Genomic DNA, 15873 nt, shown 5'->3' on the forward strand with positions numbered 1-15873 from the left:
CTGATGGTCAAAGTGAAATCAGAGCTGCTTCCACTGCCACTAAACCGAGCTGGTGTTCCTGAATGACTTATGCTGACATGTCTTATTAGGAGCTTTGGAGGCTGTCCAGATTTCTGTTGATACCAGAACATACATTCACCGACATTATTACAGTTGGAATAAGTAGGAGGGTTTGTTTTACAGCTGATAGTGACAGTGGATCCTGGAGTAGATGTCTTTACTGGAGGCTGAGTCACAGTCACCTGACCGCTGCATCCTGCAGACAAAAACAAATCATTCATTTATCAGCAGAAAGAAATGAGAGAAAAGGCAACACATCATGTTTGAAATGTTGCTGAGTGAATGAACCTGTAAAACAGCAGCAGGCCAGCGTCCAGATGAGGATGGTGATGAGAGTCATGGTGGTTGTGGTTTCTGCTGTGTTGACTGACAGATCTGAGTCCTGCAGTGTTGAACTCACAGGACTATAAACCTTCTCAGTTCACTGGAGGATCAGCTGACAATGCAAAGCCTCCTCTCTATGGAAATGATTTCTCTGCTCTCAACACACTGAAGGCAACGTGGGACACAAAATCAGGAGAAATACTGCTTGGATTTACACCATCTATGATCTTAATGGAATACAAGGAAATATTTATATTAGAAGTGCAGTTGAGGATTAAAAGATGAGTTTGTGTCCACTGTGGTTGGTATGATATGTCTGTTTGTCTGTCTATTAATTTACTTAAAGGGTTAACTGTAGATAAATAACACATTTTAGTTCAGTTTATTATGAGTTTGTAAAAAACTATTATGAAAAACATCATATTTATATAACCATTCATCATCTGACATCAAACTGTATAAAAAATGACTTCGTAACAAGGAGACTGTAATCCTTTCTCCATCAGGTGTAGAAAAGTAAAACAAAATTAAAGAAATAACCTTAAATTGTAATAATAATTTCAATCCACATAATTTCAAAAACTTTGTAGATTCAAGAAAGTATATTCTTTCTTTTTTATTAGTAAGATCAGAGAGTGTTTTCAGTGGATAGATGCTTGTTCACAGTGCAGGAGGTTTTTGTACGGCCACTTCATGAGTTTGTATCACTGTGGTTGACCTTTGGTGGAGGAACCAAACTCATCGTTGACTGTAAGTACCAGAGATTTTTATTTCATACAACATATAGCAAATGTAACTATTATTACTATTATTATATTGAATGAGACTCTGATCAGTTCAGTGTTTGTATGTTGCTGATTATTTGTGTCATTTTAGCAAATAAGGCTGATCTCACCATCTGAGAGTAAACCTTACAGAAACCAACATTTATTTAACATTAAAAATGTACAGAAGCAAAATAGAAATTGTTTAACTGAAAAGAATGGATTGATTAATTAAATTAATTAACAATAAAATTGTTTTAAAATGTGATTTCTGTTAAACACGAACATGATCTTATCGTTAAATGCAGCTTATCTTTGTGTTCACGGTTCATTCATTTTACATGTCGTGAAAAGGAAGTGAAAGAGACAGATGACAAAGGTTTTAACTGTATTCACATGAGTGTTTCAGCTCTGTCACTTTAAACAGAAGAAAATCATCACAGGGATGAGTTATTCACTGTCACACATTATGAAACACAGATGAAGATGTCATCAATAGTCATCGACAATTAACCTTTTTAGTTGCATTTACACTTGAATCATGTGTCTGATGGTCTGATACTGAGTGATTTATGAGTGCAACAGCAGCACAAGTTATTCTGTTTTATTGGATCAAATATAGAAAATTACTAGTATGTAGTTTGTATTTGTTACCAAGCCTTCACTCTTATTACTTTCTCTTTTCTCCCCCTCTCCTCCCCACTCCTCTCCTCCAGTGGGTGTGGTGCGTCCCACCCTGACCGTCCTCCCCCCCTCCAGAGAGGAGCTGCAGAAGGACAGTGCCACACTGGTGTGTCTGGCCAGCGGGGGCTTCCCCTCAACCTGGAGTCTGGGCTGGAAGGTGGGGGGCAGCAGCAGCTCCTCAGGGGTGTCACACAGCCTGGAGGTCCTGGGGAGGGACGGCCACTACAGCTGGAGCAGCACCCTGAGCTTCTCTGCAGACCAGTGGAGGAAGGCGGGCTCAGTGAGCTGTGAGGCCAGTCTGAGTGGACAGAGCCCTGTCACTCAAACCCTGGACCCTGACCGCTGCTCAGAGTAGAGCTTCAGCAACACTTCCTGTCTGGAAATGATGCTGCTTCTTTGATAGAGATCTTGATGAAGCTGCAGATCTCCTCTGTTCACATATTTCTGCAAACTCATGACTCTGCTTTCCTTTGTAGCTTTCTGTTACTCGTATTCTGCTTAAAAGCTGTTATTTTTAAAATGTCAAATAATAACTGAATCATTGGAAAATAAAACTGTAGATTTTAATAAATAACTGACTTTGTATTTCTTTTGCAAAACATTATTCATTGGAAACACACTTTATCATGTTTCATCTTTCCTGCACACGTCATCATAAACTCAGGTTTCTATTCACTACATTAAACTTTCTATAATAATAGTGTGAAATATAAATTCTAATATATTTTCCATTTGTAAATAAATCATCTGAATAATTTTAATGTTACTATTACAGTAGATTGTTTTGTGCTGCTAAATGCAAAACCACTTTTGAACATTTGTTACTGTCAGTGGATATATTCTACTAGGACTTTTTGTGGGAAAATACATTATTTGATCATTTATATTCAACTTAAAGCTGCATTTTGTTTCAGTTTTATTTAGATTCATTGTGGTTCTGCTTGGTTACTTTTGTGTTGTGTGCACTGGACCAGTTATCCTCTTCACAGTCTCTTCACCAACCCTCTGCACCTGCAGCAAGCCGATTTCACTTCAGTCAAACTGAAGGGGTTTTTTGTAGGACTCTAAATCACTGTGTGAATGTTAGATCGGTATGCAAGCCCAGACAGTAATAATCTCCAGCATCTTCAGCCTCAACACCACTGATGGTCAGAGTGTAGTGAGAACCAGAGCTACTGCCACTGAATCGAGATGGAGTTCCTGAGAAGAGGTCTGATGTAGAGTATATAAGAAGAGTGGGAGCCTGTCCAGGTTTCTGAAGGTACCAACTGAGATCAGCAATATTTGAACTCCCTGTGGCGCTGATGGTCACAGTCCCTCCAGGACTAACAGACTTGGATTTGTCAGTCTGAGTCAGAAAATTGTTTGCAGAAGACTCTGAAATGAAAAATGAAATATAAATCTTGAGAATCAGTAGTTTAGATTATAATAAATTAATAGTCATTAGTTGAAGCCAGATTTGAGGTAAAAGGCAAGGTAAGTGATATTTACACTGAAAATAACAATTTAACAGTTTTTGATAAATTGTATAAAAACTTCTCACCCTGACTCAGAAAACCCAACATGACAAACAGAGTTATTGGCAACTTCATCCTGATGCAGTTTTCAGAGTGAGTGCATGAAAACAGTTCAGACTCTCTGTGACATCAGAACTTAAACTCTGAGGAGCAGTGATGCTTTAAAATCATGCAAAACATATGTCTGTCTTTGTCAAACTGTGAGGAAGAGATGAGGTGGAGTAAGTATAGGTTCCATCTCCCTGTGGACTGATTAAGCAAATGTAGAAACTTTAGACTTTCTGTTCTTCATCTCTCAGAATGTTTCTGACTTTGCAAAGTCTCCCAGAAGCCTTTCATACATTTGATAATATATGAATCATCATCACTCACATATGGAAAAAAATAATTAACTACTTTTTCTTTTTTTAAGTTAATTGCTCTTGGGGGCCCCCTAGTGGTCACAGGGCCCTAAGCAGCTGCTTAGTTCACTTATGCCTTGGGCCGGCCCTGACTAGTGCTACTTCTACTACTAGTGCTACTACTACTACTACTGCTACTACTACTACTACTACTTGTACTGCTGCTGCTGCTGCATCCCCCGCCATGGAGACAACTCGGTTGGGAAGTTTGCAGATCCTCAGCCGGATTTCAAACAATGATAAGACTTCTTATCGGAGGGAAATCAACTATCTTGCAGAGTGCTGCACAGAAAACAACCTGCTGCTCAACGTCAGCAAAACCAAAGAGCTGACTGTTGATTTTAATAAAAAGGAGGCAAAGACACACTCCCTTATTTACATGCAAGTAAGTCAGTCTCCACCCTTGGTCATGGGATGTACACGGCCCAGGACAGGTGGACTCTGCAGCGGGTGATTAAAACCACCCAGAAGATCATTGGCATCAGGGATATCAGTGAGGTGAGGTGCTTGCAGAGCCAAAAGGACACTTAAAGACAGCACCCAGCCAACCCAGCCACAGCCTTTTCACCCTGCTGCATTCTGGGAAGAGGTGCAGGAGCTTCTGCTGCCAAACTTAAAGACAGCTTCTTCCCTCAGGCTGTGACTGTTAAATTCTTCCTCAAAAAATTATTTCATTATTTTTTTTCTTTTCATTCTACAACCTTGCATTGTAACATGACAATAAAACAAACTTGAATCCTTCAATAATTTCTGCAATTAACTTTTATAAGGCCAGTTTTAGAGTAGGTATCTTATTGATGCCATAACAACATATGTATTCTATAACAACAAATGATAAAAATAGCAATATCTTCATCATGATGAACACTTCCTGCTCTCCTGATGTCAGATATATGTAAAGGAGTTAGCTTTGGTTAGCCTCAGTTAACCTCCTTTATGTGTCCTCACAGTGGGACTCAGTCTGATGATCAGTAACAACATCAGACATCAGTAACAAGGATCAACATCAGGTCTTCATAACGCCGGAGCTGCATCTCATCTACTCCTCATCATCAGAGCTGCCAATCAAACAGCCCAGCGGCATTGTGGGTTTGTGTGTGTGTGGGGGGGGGGAATAAAGCTCTGCTTATGTGACACTCGACAGCGTACTCGAAAGAAGATGCCAGCTGTGCCTTTCAGTCTGCGGAGCAGATGGATCACCTGCGATATCTATTGAGCATGCTCAGGACATTATGCAACGGTCTCCCAACACCAGGCATCATAAAAGTAAAAATCATCATTACCTCTTGCATTCAGTGTAATATTTCACAGTATTATTTATTTATTTTAGTATTTTGGGGGGCAAATTAACGTAGAAAAAAGGGGAGAGAGCGGCACAAAAGGTTTGTGGTTCACGTTTAAATAAAAGAATAAAGACCGAAGGTAAATATTAAGATCAAGCTCCATGTTTGATATTAATATTTACAGCCTAGAATGGAATGCTCGGTGGACATAACAACGGTAACTATGGGGGGAGAGAGGGGGCGGGGCAACAGGAAAATTCCGGTACTTTGAACATCAAAGCCACACTGTATTCCCTTTGTGATGTCATCAGCAGGTCTATATACTTCACAAGGTTCTGAGATAAAGTCATTGCATTTTACACTTCCACCATCGTGAGGTAGAAGATTCGTAGATTGGTAAAACATTCGTAAAACATTTGTAGATTCATAGAGGATTTAGATTAGTCAGACAGCTAAACACAATGACTTCTGACCTGACTGATCCCTTGTCCCCCTACTACTGGACAAGGTCTCTCTTTTCCATTTATTCCGGCTTGACAGACAGGGTGGCTCTTGTCAACCAGTTTGAGGAGCTGAAAATTCAACTTCAGCGGGAAAAGGATGCTGTTAAGGAGGCCTCTGAGAGGGAGAAATCTCTGCACATGGAGTTGGAAGACCTCAAAGTCCACCTACATGACCAAGACCTCAAGGAGCAGGAGAGCATACTCTTGCAAGAGGCCTCTGAGAGGGAGAAATCTCTGCGTGTGGAGTTGGAAGACCTCAAAGTCCAACTACATGAACAGACCTCAAGAAACTCTGAGCTTGTTGCTAAGTTCAAGCCTGAGGAAGAGCTGGTGGACCAGGTGTGTCAGCAGATGGAGGAGGAGTCCTGTGCTGTTTCACAGGACCCAGGACTTGTGGCAGAGGGGTACTCTACTACTTCACCGGACCCAGAATGTGTGGAGGAGGAGTCCCTCTGCTGTTTCACAGGACCCAGGACTAGTGGAGGAGCCCTCTGCTGGTTTACAGGATCCAGGACTTGTGGAAGAGGAGAGCCCTGCTATTTCCCAGGATCCAGACCTTGAGGAAGAGGCTAAAGTTTGCGAGGAGAATGCTGCAGGGGAGAAGAAACAGCATTCGGTCTGGAAAAGATTTCACCACTTCTTTGGTTTGAGGAAGAAAAAGAAAAGCAGGCAACAGGACTCTGCATCCAACGGTGGCACCTGAGTCGACTTCTTGATTCTTGACTTGAAGTGGAAATAAAAAATAAAAGTCTGTGCTAAAAATAATGGGAGCAGAATTGGTGCACGCGCCACCAAAGTGAATTCTGAAATGAGATTTTGAACCTACAGTTACTGCAGAACACGACAAATACAGATATCTGACACACAACTGTCTAAATTTAACATCTATCTTTAACATTTATTAGTGTCGGCGGGTTTCCCTTTGTGCTGTTCAGGGTGGACGTTTGCTTTCAAATCAGGGTTTCTGACGTTAAAGTAAAGTGGGAGCAGCAGAGTTCAGGTACTGTGTGTCACTGAGGTTATCACGTTTGGTTGAATTAACTCGACAGCTCCTCCGAGGTCCAGATACATTAAGACAGCATTCATGTTGATTTACATGTTTGCTGCTCAGAGATAAGAGCATTGTCCTTTTCAAACAAAACACTACAGATCTAAAGTTACCTTTATATGCACCTAACATGTGAACAGGTACTGTGGTCATTCACTGTGTTTGTAGTGAATTAACCGTCACCTACTTTTACAGTTCAGTGTGACAGGATTCCCACGTTTCCTCAATACAACTAAATTATTAGTCATTAGTTGTTATTATTGCTCCATTACCGTACTGTAACTAATATTACTTTAGACAACAATAATTGTGCACGTTTGCAGTGTTTAAAGGTTCAGTAATAATACGAAATAAACAAATCATTACCTGCATGTGCTGCTCTTCTGCATGACCTCAGCCCTGTGGAAGCCAGACAGCTTGCAGAATCCGTCATTGCTGTAAACTACAGGCCACTCCACGATCTGGGCGTTGTAGAAATGCAATGTCCTCACTCTTTTGTAGATTTGGACTTGAAGCTTTAATAAACTCTCATTGCATTGTCACAGGTAACATGTCGCATCCTCACTCTGCTCATGCAGCGGCAACTAACTCAGACTGTAAACACAAACATGACTTCCTCAGTCTCTTAAAGGAATACCACCTAATTCTCACAACATTACATCTCTCCTTTTCTTTCAAATGAAATGTCCTTCCTCAGTTCTAGCTTTACTTACTCTGACAGGACGTGGATTAACAAACATAAAATGTTTCCCAAAATAGGAGTAGCTACAATTCAGTCATGTTTCATTACTGTTATTCAAAATCAGACATATAACATTAAACGAAGATCTGAGAATAATATCTCTGAGTAATTCTGAACACGTTATAGTTGTTGAATCAGCAACATAAACATAACTGTGATGAGAGTCTGTATTGGGAACTTATCAATGCCTCATCACTCTTCATAGCCTTTGCTACAGTTCAGTCACAAGTCTTTGAGGAGGTTGTCTGCTTACCCTCACAGGGTATCTCCTCCTGGCTTCAGGGTTAACATGTTCAGGATCACCTGTGTGTCCACCAACACTATCATCATCACTGTTGTCACTGTCTCCTGTTGTGAATGGTACTTCCGGTTTGTGTTTCAGAAGTTTGAAGTGTGATCTGTGTCTTGTGATTTTGTGTTCATGTCTCTGTGCCGTGACCATTGTTCCTTTCACTGCGATGACTTTGTACGGGTTAGGGTTGAATGGTGTTACAAGTTTTCCTGTTTTCCTCTGTTGTATTAGGACAACATCACCCTCCTTGAGTTCAGTGTGATGCGTTCCTCCTTTTGTCTGCATAATGTTTCATCCTGTCTTTCTTCAATCTGTCTGTTAGACGGAGAGCTCCATCATCAGGAGGATGAGAGATGGATGGGAGCTTTATTGATATGGATCGACCATAGAATACTTCAGCTGGAGGCCAGTTGGTGGTGTGATGAGGGGTTGCACTGTAGTTCCTGAGGAACTTGTATAGCTCCTGTTTCCACGGCTTGCCTTCCAGCGCAGCTGTGTGTATTGCTTTGGTCAGAGTCCTGTTAAATCGTTCGACTTCAGCGTTGGCCTGTGGCCAGTAGGGGGTGATCTTTCTGTGGTGGAAACCGAGGTACCTTGCAAAATCTGAGAAGTCCTTGCTTGAGAATGGGGGGCCGTTATCACTTTTCACCACTTCTGGTATGCCCACAGTTGAAAAGATTTTGTCCATGACAGGGATGAGTTTACATGCTGACGTGGACTGCATAATCTCGACGAAGGGAAACCTTGAGTACTCATCCAGGATGACCAACAGGTAGTCACCTGAAGGGAAAGGTCCACAGAAGTCCACTGCAACATTTTTCCAAGGTCCATGTGGGAGTTCTGACATTTGCAGTGGCTGATGCTCGGTTTTGGGTGTGGATGATTGACAAGGGAGGCAGCGGGATATCAGTTCTTCAGCTTGTTTGTCTATTCCCGGAAACCAGACTTTCTCTCGGAGCAGCTGCTTAGTTTTGACGATGCCTTGATGCCCTTCATGAGCGAGTGCAACCGCTCTGGATTGCAGGGTCTGAGGCATAACAAGTCTGCTGCCCCTGAGAATGAGGCTGCCTCCTTCCAGAGTTGTAAGCTCTTCTCTGATATTGTAGAATGTTCTCAGGATTGACAGATCAAATTGTGTGACGTTGTCATGCAGGCTGTTCCAGTTACCTGAGTGAACCACTTTGATAAGATGTTGTAGCAGTGGATCTCCTAAAGTCTCCCTCTTTACTTCTTCAAGAGTCATTGCTTTGGGTACTGCATGTGCTGCAATGAAGGAGACATGCATTTCAGTGTCAACATCATCTGTGATGCTGGGTGTACGAAGTGTTTGTGGATGGCGAGACATGTAGTCTGCTGGGTTCGATTTTCCAGCTTTGTGAACCACTTTGAACTTGTAAGGTTGTAGTCTGAGGGCCCACCTTTCTATCCGTGCGGGAGGCTTGGACTTTGGGTTGTTGAAGATGAGCTCTAGCGGTTTGTGGTCCGTGATCATGGTGAATTCAGCTCCATATAGATAGAGATGAAAATGCTCGCAACTCCAAACGATAGTCAGCGCCTCTCGTTCAGTTTGAGAGTATCGCTGCTCCACTGGGGTCAGAGCCCTGCTTGCATAAGCTACAATGTATGTCTTGTTTTCCACTTTATCAGTGTGCGCCAGGATGGCACCAAGACCAACTGGACTTGCGTCTACGATGACATTTGTCTTTCTCTCAGGGTGAAAATAGCTCATGACCGGATTGCTGATCAGCCTGTCCTTCAGTTGACTGAGGGCCTCTGTATGTTCCGTTTTCCATGACCACTCTGCGTCTTTCTTTGTGAGCTCGCGTAGTGGCTGGGTGATTGAGGAGAAGTCCGGGATGAAACGTGTGCTGTAGTTGGCCATCCCCAGTAGGCTGCGGACTTCACTTGGATTCTGTGGGAGTGACATGTGTGTGATGGCTTGTATTTTCTTAGGGTCAGGTGAGATACCGTTCTTGGAGAAGACGTAGCCATAGAACTCCAGAGATGTTTTGTGGAACTCACATTTGTCTCTGTTGATCGTGAGATTGTTGTCATGGAGTCGTTTGAAAACCTCCTCCAGGGAACGGTCATGCTCTGCAGGGGTGGTACCAAAAATTATGATGTCATCACTGAAGTTTCTGACTCCTTGTATTCCATGGAGCACATTTTGGATTGCGTGTTGGAAAACCTCTGCTGCTGAAGAAATTCCGAAGATGAGTCGTGTGTATCGTCTCAGTCCAACATGTGTTGAGAATGTAGTAATGTATCTGGATTCAGGTGCTAGTTCCAGTTGGTGATATCCTGCGTTGAGGTCCAGCTTTGAGAACATGGTTGCACCGTTGAGATCATGTACGATGTCATCCACAGTAGGTGCTATGTGTCTCTCTCTTTGGACAGCTGTATTAGGCAGGCGCATGTCTATGCAGAGGCGTATTTTCTCTGGGTTTTTGGTTTTGGTGATGCCACAATGGGTGACACCCATGGTGTTGGACCCTCTACTTTTTCAATAATGCCTTGGTCCTCCAAGCATTGTAGCTCCTCCTCTACTTTCTTCCTCATGTGAAAGGGAATACGACGGTGTGGCTGGACGATTGGTCGCACACTTTGGTCAATGTGCAGTTTAACTTGAAAGTTTTTCAGCCTCCCTATGCCTGAGGTGAGACTTGGATATTGCAGGAGCAGCTGTTCTGCTTTAGACAGGTTCCGTGGTATGGTCTGAGTGCAGTGCACCACATGTAGTCCCAGGGCAGTTGCAGTGTCATGGCCCAGCAGTGAGCTGTAGTTTCCGTCAACAATGTAGAATGCTGCCTGAGCTGTTCGTCCGTTAGCAGAGACCGTGGTGGCTTTGCCATGAAGGGAGAGGGGAGTTTTTGCACCATAGGGATAGATTCTTTTGCCTGACTGCTCAAGTTTGAGTTTGGTTTTCAATGTGCTGTAGGCTTTTCCATCCAGGAGGTTAGCTGAGGCTCCTGAATCAACAAGAACATCAATGTTTTCACCAGCTATCATGACTGACCTCACTGGCGGTTCTCTGCCCTCTGCATCTTTTGAGACGAAGACATACTCCTCGTCTGTGCTTGAGTCAGTAGCAGCTAGATGACTGATGGGGGCAGTTTCAGCATCGTTAGTAAGAATGGTTTTAATTTGTCTGCGTCGGTTAGGCCATGTCATCTTTTGTGTGCTCTGAGTTGGTTTCATTTTCTGTCCATGTTGGTTTTGTTTTACCTTTTTGTCAGGGTCAGAGAGACAGCAGCGGGCGTAGTGGTTGAATTTCCCACATGTTCGACACTGGACGCCTTTCGCTGGACATGCCGACTGACCACCCTGATGAGGAAATGTACCTCCACAATTCCTGCATGTCGTCTTTGGCTGATTTCGCTGTTCTGTGTTCGCTGTTTGGGGCCCAGAGGTGGTCCATTTTTTGTTTCTTGTGTTGGGCATGGCTGCAATCTGTCCCGTTTCATGTTTGTTTTCCATGCCAGAGGCCTGAAGTTCTGAGGTTTCAAAAGCTCTGGCGAGATCCAAAAGTCCTTTTAGAGTCATATCTGGGTCTCTCAGTGCCCTTCTCCTGAGACGTGATGATGTGCAGCTGAGTATTATCTGAGACTTTATTTCTTTGTCCACATTAGTGAATTCACAATTCTGAGCTTACTGTCTCAGTCTGGTATGAAATGCATCAACAGTTTCACCTGGGTTTTGTTTTGATTGTTGAAATATGTAGATTTCGTATTCTACATTATGACTTGGACTGAAGTATTCGGTGAGTAACTGTACTGCCTTATCAAAATCATCTGGTTGTCCTTTTTCAGGAAAAGTCTCAAAGATATCCTGCACTTGTTCTCCAGCATAGTACAGAAGCATAGCCCTTTTTCTTGTTTTCTCAGTAATGGCAGCTGCAGTGAGAAACGTTTCAAATCTCTTCATCCACTTTTTCCATTTTAGGGAAAGGGAGGCTGGTTCTGCATTTACATCAAAGAGGGGGAATGAGGGTAATTCAGCCACGCCAGCCATTGTTGTTGTAGTTTTGTTTCTCCGTTTTATTATTTTTTTTTTCGGAACTACTACTGTCCAGGTATGTCCATGTGTGTCTCGTTGTTGCTAGTTTTCGTGTTGTTTTTGTTTTTGGTATTAGCACGTCTTTCTTGACTGTAGTGCTGAGCGACGTCTCACGGAGCTTCCAAGATGAGAGTTCAGTTCGTAAGAATTGCTCCGGAGAGGTTATTGCATTTGTTTGTTTGGTTTTTTTTCACTTGACCATCTGCTCACGAGTCTGTTAGCAGCACTGTGGCTCTCCTGTGGTTTTTATTTAGTGTTGGATCTGTAACCATAGTAGTAAAGAAAATGTTTAATTTATTCCTTCCTATACTTTGATTTAAATCATTAAAATTAACTAAAACCCAGATTTAATTTAAATTGTGCAACAAGTTTAATCATTTAACAAGTTCCCTTAGACAATGGGCAGACCCACCCGTGCTGGAGGACTCGCACACCAAAAAGACTGTAACTGTGGACCAGTTCTTCCAGAGGAGTCAAAAACACTTCCCAGTCAGAGGGAAATATTACAGCAACCAATAAACTCTTTGAAACTACAAACGGTGAGTCAAAAATATGGAGGACTGAAAGTGCCACAATTAAATAAATAAATACACCATTAAATAATTACTTAAATGTGTCATTAATTAATTCAAATACTGATTCATTTTATGTTAACTACATATATAATTATTTCACTATTTACATTTACATTTCATGGTCCTGCGTTGCAGTGCTTCATGAATTACTTAAAACTGTCAAAGCCAGCCATCAAACTCAAAGGGTGGGGCCAACGCAAATCTAGCCTGATCCATTGCTTTGGTCTGAAGTAGAGTGCCAGGAAGATCTTCATGAACTTTCTAGGGCAGAGGTCGCTAACAGGTGAGTCTGGACCCAGACACCGTCCTATGCGGACCCAGACCTATAATCAATTAAATATTGAGGATTCTAAATTTTGATGGGGAGCTTCTATTTTAACCGGCACAGCTTTTTTAGTCTTTACGGTATTTGTTTAGCAGATCAGGAAGCTCACAGACCAATCGCATGCTAGTTAAGCCATCCCACGTGATTCCGCTCAGCCAATCAAATCTGTTTAAACAGCGCGACTGAATACAGAGATGAGAGCGATGAGAGAGGAGAGACAGACCGAAAGAGAAGTCACAGATACATGGAGAGGAAACGGAGAGATGAGTGAGCGCGAGACAACAGAAGATTTATGGCGCTCTCTAAGAAGAGAAAAGTGGATAGAAAATCGAGCTTTTAATGGACAGATTCATTCACATTCATTCTTCCCACTGGGAGCACATAACCAGTGTCTCATATGTTCAGAGACCGTGGCGCTGATTAAAAGTGCCAATGTGAAACGCCACTATGAGACAAAACACAAAATTTTCATCAAACATACCCACTCAAGTCTGAACAAGGTCACAGAAAATAAGCAGGCTCTGATCCCAATATGATCACTCAACCAGTATCCTGACCAGTGTTGGGAGTAACAGCGTTTAAGTATAACGGCGTTACTAACGGCGTTATTTTTTCAGTAACGGAGTAATCTAATTAAGTACTTTTCCCATCGTTGCAACGCCGTTACCGTTACTGAGAATGTAAAGTGGCGCGTTACTTGCGTTCCTACAATGTGGTGAATGAAGCACAGCGGTGTCAGGCTTTCTGACAGCCACACATCAGCTGCCAGGAGAGGGCAGGGTGGTGATGATGACACCGTTGCAAATACAATGATGATTGGCTGGGTGGGTGGATGCCAAGACAGAGACAATGGCGACGAGCTAGGGAAATTCAAAGGTAGCGATATCAAACTGGAAGTACCGACACTACTACTCACTTACTGAAGTTGAAGGCAAGAATGTTTATGTAACATGTGTGAATTTATTTTCAGTATTTATTTTGTATATATTTTTATTTCAATGCATATGGCCGGCTGCAATCTATTGAGTTCAAATAAATACCAAATGTTCTAAAATACTGTATATAGTGTTTTATTCTTTATTCAGTGATTATAAACATCTTTAACGTTATAGAAGATGTTATAGAATGTAATTATAGACCATAAAAAATAACGTCACAGTTACTTTGCTGAGTAACTAATTACTTTTACAATGTGGTAACTGAGTTACTAACTCAGTTACTTTTTGGGATAAGTAATTTATAACTATAACTAATTACTTTTTTAAAGTAAGATGACCAACACTGATCCTGACCCATTCATTCACTGCCCAACGAGGGAGAGAGGTTAGAGCTCAATTCTCTCACTGAACAACAGAAAGTGTATAGAAAGATATAAAAGGGAAAGAAAGAGAAACTGTTCAATTGTAAATATGTGTTGATATTCATTTAGAAAATTTGTTGAGACTGTTAATCAAGATATGAAACAGTTAACAAAGAAAAAGGGAAACTCAAGCTGCTGCTACACTTTATTTTTCAAAGTTAAACACTTTATTTTATTTTTTAGACTTAGCAGAGGATGTGGAAGCAGGAGCTGCTGACCCAGAGCATGTTGCGAGTAAAGCAGAGGAACTTATTGAAGTTCTTGGAGTTATTTCCGCACTTTCTGACCAAGATATTGACCACAGAGTGACTGCAGATTTATAAGAAGTAGTCCAATAGCGCCACCCAGTGTATTGGAATGTGTTCAATAGCTCTGCATCGATCCATTATATGGAATTGATTTGTCTTGGCTTGATGCGCAGGGTAACCAATCAGGCATTAGGTTCCGCCTACCAACTTTTGATGGGTGAGTTTGACAGTTTTAAATACTTCATGAAGCACTGCAACGCAGGACCATGAAATGTAAATGTAAATAGTGAAATAATTATATATGTATTTTACATTAAATGAATCGGTATTTGAATTAATTAATGACACATTTAAGTAATTATTTAATGATGTATTTATTTATTTAATTGTGGCACTTTCAGTCCTCCACAGTCAGTCAATATTATATATATAATTTTAATATTAATATCAATATTATCTATAAATATTCTGACACCTCTCATAAGACATAACTACAGCTGTTAAAAAATGCAGTAGAGTAAAATAAAGTAATAATAATGTCAATAATAATATAATAGATAAATAAATATTCCAGTGAAATATAGCGAGAATAGAAATACTCAATTATTTTTAAAATGGCATAGATAGATAATAGATGTTAATACATTTTATATTCTGCAATATTTTATTCATGAAAAATGCACACTTTCTTGCTCCTATAAAGCATCTTTGAGCATTGTACAGATGCATACACCTCATCACCTTCAGTGATATTTGTCAGTATAGGTCAATTCTGCTTTTTTGTATAAAAGATGTGAAGATGTTTATTAATATGCTTATTTTTAACATGTGTAGTTGTAATGTCTACTCTTTTTATTATTCAGATCTTATTCGCTTCATTGGCTACTTGATTTGACTGCCATGAAGTCTAATAATTTTTGCTGACTCCATGCTGTCAATACTGACACACGTGACAAAACACTTCAGCTCTGTGTTCAGTGGTCTGTGTCAGAGTCTCTTCCTCTTCAGCAGCTGCAGTCGGTTCCTGCTGTAACAGCTCAGTGTCTCTACAGTCTGACTGAGGGAGGTTTTTGTACGACGACAAATCACTGTGTGAACACCCAAGCACTGTTTATTTCATGAGCACTCTGACAGTAATAAACTGCTGCATCTTCAGTCTGAACTCCACTGATGGTCAAAGTGAAGTCAGAGCTGCTTCCACTGCCACTAAACCGAGCTGGTGTTCCTGATTCACGTGTGCTGACATATCTTATTAGGAGCTTTGGAAGCTGTCCAGATTTCCGTTGATACCAGAACATAGCCTGATCTCCATCACTGTATGTGTAAACAGCTTGGTTTGTTTTACAGCTGATAGTGACAGTGGATCCTGGAGTAAATGTCTTTACTGGAGGCTGAGTCACAGTCACCTGACCGCTGCATCCTGCAGACAAAAACGAATCATTCATTTATCAGCAGAAAGAAATGAGAGAAAAGGCAGCACATCATGTTTGAAATGTTGCTGAGTGAATGAACCTGTAAAACAGCAGCAGGCCAGCGTCCAGATGAGGATGGTGATGAGAGTCATGGTGGTTGTGGTTTCTGCTGTGTTGACTGACAGATCTGAGTCCTGCAGTGTTGAACTCACAGGACTATAAACCTTCTCAGTTCACTGGAGGATCAGCTGACAATGCAAAGCCTCCTCTCTATGGAAA

The 15873-nt window shown here is 41.4% G+C and overlaps 1 protein-coding gene across 1 annotated transcript; it reads left to right on the top strand.

Annotated features, from left to right (window-relative positions):
• Positions 1-1103: 1103 nt before the first annotated feature.
• Positions 1104-2406, top strand: LOC127360804 (immunoglobulin lambda-1 light chain; the record flags this gene model as incomplete). Its single annotated transcript, XM_051395256.1, is given in 2 exon segments — positions 1104-1134; positions 1865-2406. Coding segments are annotated over 2 exon segments (354 nt in total), but the record flags the coding sequence as incomplete, so codon positions are not given.
• Positions 2407-15873: the final 13467 nt, after the last annotated feature.

Source organism: Dicentrarchus labrax, unplaced genomic scaffold, assembly GCF_905237075.1.
Source record: "Dicentrarchus labrax unplaced genomic scaffold, dlabrax2021, whole genome shotgun sequence".
Taxonomy (NCBI): Eukaryota; Metazoa; Chordata; class Actinopteri; family Moronidae; genus Dicentrarchus; species Dicentrarchus labrax.